The 6,208-nt window shown below is 40.5% G+C and overlaps 1 protein-coding gene across 1 annotated transcript; it reads left to right on the top strand.

Moving 5' to 3' along the window:
* The first annotated feature begins 2,326 nt into the window (after positions 1 to 2,326).
* On the top strand, positions 2,327 to 2,827 carry LOC122662570. Its single transcript, XM_043858236.1, has 2 exons — positions 2,327 to 2,387; positions 2,504 to 2,827. Exons 1-2 carry the CDS (start codon positions 2,349 to 2,351, stop codon positions 2,810 to 2,812), a joined length of 348 nt encoding a protein of 115 aa, XP_043714171.1. The 5' UTR covers positions 2,327 to 2,348; the 3' UTR covers positions 2,813 to 2,827.
* The last annotated feature ends 3,381 nt before the right edge of the window (positions 2,828 to 6,208 follow it).

Raw genomic sequence — 6,208 nt, 5'->3', positions numbered from 1 at the left:
CACTTGGCCACTTTTAGGGAAACTATTTTATCCATTTTACAATTTGGCGCCCTGCCGGGCAGAGTCCTTGGGCAACAGCTCCACATATGTGGAGATTAGATACTCTCCACATATGATGGTAGGCTGACAAGTGTTAAAGGATAACCAATTACCTCCTCAATGGCCTACATGTTTTTTATTTTTTTAGGGAGATTGTTCCTTGTGCCACAATGCAGGTTGCGCCTAGGCACATGGATAGCCTGTGCAAGGAGCAGAGTGGTCATTGTGCTTACCCCCATGTGCCTGGCCATAGCCTGTGCTGCGGCACAGAGAACAACACCCCATTTTTTTAATATATCTCATAACAGTGGGACCCACATCATCTTTCGTGTCTCCATCCCCTACGCATCATCTCTCATCACTCCCGTCCCAACAACACCACCCCCTTCCTTGCTATGGTGATTTGTGGTCACTTGGGAAGGCATGGCAAAATTAGAACCAGCTATTTTCAACAACATTTTGTTAGATGAGGCATTGGCACTCTCAAGTGGCATTCTTGAGGCTTTCTCAGACAGTGGAATCAGATCGTTAGGAACTGTGCAATTGTTGGCCTATATGATAACACTTTTGTTTTCCCAATTTCTCTGTAAAATAATAGAAATCTGTTTGTGAACACCGATTCATTTTTTGTTCCTAGGAATGAACCGGGACCAAAAAAGTTAATGAGAAATAGAAAAAAAGAAGCTAAAATTTGAAGTTTATCTGTCCCAGAAATAAAGGGGGAGTTGCTTTTTAATGAGCGCATGGTTAATTTGATGGACAAAGCAGTAATTTCATCTTCAAAATAAAACACCACTTTCTATGCAACTTCAACCACCACCACCACCTCCACCTCTACCACCACCATCTCCACCACTGCTACCACCATCACTATCACGACCTCCACCACCATCATTGTCACTTCCACCACAGCCGCCACCACCACCACCACCTCCATTGCCACCGCCGCCACTTCCACTATAGCCGTGACTACCACAACCACCATCACCATCTTCACTACTACCGTTGTTGCTACCACCTCCTCCTCCACATCCACCATCACTACCACCACCTCCACCTCCACGACCGCTATTTCCACCATTGTCGCCGCTACCACCACTACCTCCACCTCCATGACGCCACTTCCAGCATTGCTGCCATCACCTCCAGCACCACCATCACACCACCACCACTACCAGTTGCATCAAAATTTTGGGTATTCAGTGACATTTATTATAGAATTTTCATAAACAAGCACTATTGTGATTTGTGCATAACAAACGTGTTTTTATTTCATTCTTGGCTGAGAAATAGAAATTACTATACATTATCAAATGGTTTTTTTATCAAAAAAATTTAACTGAGTAACAAAATACAAAAAGTCATTTTTAGAATAGAAACCTGACTCAGAAATAACAGTATTATCATGCAGGCCCTGTATAACCCACACATCCCATAACATCCCATTAGATGTGCTGCATATACTAAAGGATATTCAATCAAGTTTAAATGAATAACATTTGCTTTGTACCAAAAAAAAATAAGAAAAAACCAAATCTAAAGAAGCTGAATGTCTCCACCAATGGCGGCAATTTCTGGCAACAACTAGCAAAAAACATAAAAAGTACATCGAACCAGAACCTGACAGTCAGGGTGCAGTGAAACACAACTCGTGGATTTGAGACTGAACCTGAGAGCAAGATTTCACCAACTAACATAGAGCTAGAGAGAAAAGATGATAGCAGCCAAGACCCATGAACTTAGGCCTATTACACAAAGCTACGTCCGAAAAAAGGAGATGGAAATCAAAGGAGACCAGTGATACTGGTGTCCATGATGACGAGACAGAAGCCTAATAAAAGATAATGAGCAATTAGATATATATATATATATATATATATATAAGTGTGTCGGTGGATACTTATGTCGGTAGATGCAACCAAAATGTTCTTCTTTTGTTTTATATATGTGGAATGGAATGGAATGGTTCCGTGTAAAGCAAAGATAAGATAAGTCATGGCCTTGTCACACCCAAAAATTAATCAGGGTTGTCAACGTGTTAGCAGTTCCGGCATCCCTGCTGACATGCTGATTTACCGTTCCCAATACACTCTCAACGTGTCACTTTGTCAAAGGGCCAAGCCCTCCCTCCTACCGCGAAGCATTGGGTTTTTTCTCTTCCATACCCAGTCTAACGTTCATATAAAGTTAGCGAGCAAAGGAAAGAAGACAGAAACAGAGAACCCAAATTCCAGTGATTTATATTATTTCATTGATCCTCAGGTTGCCGTTGCCCTTGCCGTTGCCCTTGCCGTTGAAGTTGCTTACCCATGGCGTCCAACACGAACACCACCACCCCGGCTCATCAGGTTCTTATACTCTTGCGTATTATATTTATTTTTGTTTCCGGGTTTATGTTTTGTTTGTCTAATATCGTTCTCTGTGATGGGATTTGAATTTTTTTTTTTTCAAAAAAAATGTTCAGGTGACTGAGAGAACAAACGCGGAAGGTTTACATGAGACAGTGGTGGATACTGTGGATTACAGGTCGTATCCAGGACAAGACCCACAAGGACAATTAAAGAAGGAGAACGTAGAGGTGATCCATCAGTACAATCCTGATCAAGAAGGTTCAGGACCCGGTGCCGGTGTTCTAGGTGGCGCTGTTGCCGCTGTTACGAATACCATCAAATCTGCAAAGAATGCCATTTCTGGCGGCGGCGCTGCCAGAACCGGCACCGGCACCGGCACCACCCCTGATTCACTGCCTATAAGTCAGGGACAACCAAAGTGATGATCTCAATTCTCAACACTGCTAAGCCATGCCGGTGTCTTAATAAAACATAGAGAACAGATCAACAGAAGAACTCGCTTTCAATGATTCTCATTCAATCAACTACGCTGGCTTTGTAATCCTTTTTTTTGCCTTTTAGATCTGTTTTTGTTCGACGAGATCTGTTGCTCCATCGACCATGCTATTGTGTAGCTGACACGAATTCTAATTATGCGCATGTTGTTCCATTCCTCCGTTCAATCTGTAGATCTAGTTTTATAGATCGTTGAAGTCATGGATTGAGATTTGAATGAACTGAACTACTGAAACCCTCTTCATAAAAGAAAAAAAAGTCAATATATTGAATGGTTGAGATACGCCGGTCATAGCATGCCAATAAGCCATCCGTAGTACGTAAGTGAATCTCTATTTTTTTTTTTTTTATGAGTAAATTAGTCACTTCCCTGTACTAAATCTTAATTACATCCCACCCGTCTTTCTGTCAATTGGGCCGGTTGCATTGCCCCCTTCCATTGCCCCCTTTGATGTGCATTGGTCTGCTGTTAAACGCTTTTTGCGTTTTCTCAAATCCTCGGTTGATGATTCTCCTTTTTTCGAGCGGTCCCTTCTTTAAATCATCTAACCGTCTATTTTGACGCGGATTGGGCTAGCTGTTTAGATGTTTAGATGTTTAATGACGCAGGTCTACCACAGGGTATTGTGTATTTCCTGGATTTTCCTTGAGCTCATGGTGGTTACGCAAATATCGAACGATGTCGTGATCTTCCACAGAAGTCGAATACCGAGCAGTTACTACAAAATTGATTTGGATTTGTTCACTACTTAAAGAATTTACTGCTTATTTAACTCATCCCCCAATGGTTTGGAGTGACAATGTGGAAGTGTCGAACTATGTATCTCTCGATTAACCCATTTAATCAATCTCGAACAAAACACATTGAGATTGATTTTCCTTTTGTTTAGGAAATGGTGGTTTCTCGACAGTTTCAAATTCATTATGTTTCAACCAAGGATCAAGTGGCAATGTGTTAACAAAGTGTTGGTCAAACAACAATCTAGGGATCAAACCTTGGTTCCTTAGGGAGACCAAGATATTTATCCTCAGGATTTTGCACGCCCTGGGTTAGCCCATGGTGGCTCATGGGTGCCCCATTTAATTTTTAGGATTTTTCATGGTCGCCCATGAGAATCCTGGTGCATCCCTGTTAGAGTTTTTTCATCCTTCATGTGTCCCATAAAATTTATTATCACAGTAGGGACGAAGAAACTCATCCCTGGTCCATCACATGGCAAGGGGGATCAATCCCTAACTCGAATGCGCAGCGAAAAAGGTCGATTCGAGTTTCTTTCACATCTCATAAATATTAATAATCAATAAATTGAAGGAATCAATGAAGAACTGCTAACCTGGTGAACCTCAAGTGTTGCTCCTCCAATAGACAGTGGTTCTTCCTCTAGTGAGCGCTCCAAACAAACAGATCTGAACCTCCAATGGTACTACCAAGATTCTTCAAGCCAATCCTAGATGCTCTCAAATTCTTCAGTACAGATCCAGATTTTCACAAACCCTAACTCTCAAACACAGATGAGAGAAACTAGAAGAAGAATAAGAGATCTCAAAGAGGGAGAGAGAGACCAAAACACAGAAGAGGGGGCCAGGCAAAAAAGTGGAGCACTGCCCCCTCTGCTTTTTGGTCCCCTTTACATAATGTCGGGTTTAATTAAAAAACCCTGAATGGATAAAATTCAATCCCTTTGAAAGTCTAACTCTCTTTCTCTCTTTGTTTGGCAGTTCTGGTTAAACTCAAAGTGCTACACAGGTGAAGAAGCAGAATTTAATAAGGAAAGTATTAATTAATTACTTTATTTAATATTTAATAGATAATTACAATTAGCATCATATCCATTAATTAAATAAAGTACTAATTAAAATAGCAAATTTCAAATAACTCTCTATATGATAACTATTTATCATAAACAACCCCCTACTAATCAACACCATCATTATGGAATCTAAGGAACGTACACTTGTACTGTCAAACCCCAATCCATAGTACATGTCCATATACGAGCGTTTGTGCATCTGATCGGGTCCCACAAAACTCGATAAAATACTTTATTCAAATAATTATAAATAATGTATCGTTTTATGTAAAATAGATTTTTGCAAAACCATTTCCAAAACGGCATTGGATCCAGATTCTGATCTGATCATGCACAGACAATCTCTATCTTGGTGTTCCCCAATCGGGCAGTGGTGACCGTGTTAGATAACTCCTTCACTCACAAAGTGTTCACGCATTCCCAAAACATCGACTTTGACTCGCTTGAGTCTCAGTCATTGATGAACCAAAGAATGCGATCATACTTTGCAGTGACAGGGTTCCCTTAGGCACAGGGTGTCGGTGACACATGTCTATCTCTTCCTACATCTGGCAGTAATACACGAGGGAATCGACAAAGTAGATTCTTCGCCAATGCACACATCAAACATGTGAGCAATAGCATTCGTACCATGACATCACATGTCTAGGCATACCTAATGCGACGACCATATGATAAGGGTGCCCAACCCAAACCCTAGTCACGACTACCATTTTAAGTAAAACTTAGGGACACATAATGCTCAAAAAATTTATTTCGCATGTGACAATATCAAACTAAAATGTATAAATGTTCACTACAAAGGTAAACTGGGTTTGATGGATACACACTTGTCCAACACAAAGATCCTCTCTTGTGTTCATTTTCTTTTTCTTTGTGGCAAACTGACAATAAGTTCCCCTCCCGTCAGCTTGAGGGGGCTTGCTAAGCAATTAGAATTGTAGCAACCCATGTGGACAGTTAGAGGAATCACATAGATAGTTAATCAGTATATTTCTAGTTATTTCTTGTAATATAAGTGTGTAATTTGCAATTTATATAATATGACAAAACACAAGCTTTTTTAGAATCATCAATTAAAAATTTATTCACATGTTATCATCAGTAAATCATTAACGGGGAGGGACTACTAACACAATTTTGATCATCTATTTCCACTTGCCTATGCAGTCAGCGTGCATCCTCACATAGGTAGGGAGTAGACCCCACATGAAACCCATTCGAGCAAGGTGTTCAGGCAATGGGTATGACAATCATTTTGCCCATGCTTGTGTGAGGCTGCATGTTGGCCGTACGAGCAAGCAACAGCAGAGGATCTCGATCCCTACTAACAAGGTTTGGAAAGTAGGGATAACTAGTGTAATTGTAAGAAACACGGGTGAGTGTAATTAAGGCTTAGTACAAGGAAGGTCTGAGTAATTTATTTATTTATTTTTAATGTTTTTCTTGTCTATCAACGTTAAAAATGGACAAAAAAAAGGGACACGTGTCAGTTGCACCTTGTAATTCATT

The sequence above is a fragment of the Telopea speciosissima genome, chromosome 5, assembly GCF_018873765.1.
Source record: "Telopea speciosissima isolate NSW1024214 ecotype Mountain lineage chromosome 5, Tspe_v1, whole genome shotgun sequence".
NCBI classification, from domain to species: domain Eukaryota; kingdom Viridiplantae; phylum Streptophyta; class Magnoliopsida; order Proteales; family Proteaceae; genus Telopea; species Telopea speciosissima.
This window is presented reverse-complemented; position numbering and strand designations above follow the sequence as displayed.

Bases quoted from the DNA above. Each gene is read 5' to 3' on its own strand.
- LOC122662570 (XM_043858236.1), top strand. From the start codon at position 2,349: ATGGCGTCCAACACGAACACCACCACCCCGGCTCATCAG. The intron at 2,388-2,503 runs GTTCTTATACTC...AAAAATGTTCAG, and splicing joins CCACCACCCCGGCTCATCAG to GTGACTGAGAGAACAAACGC.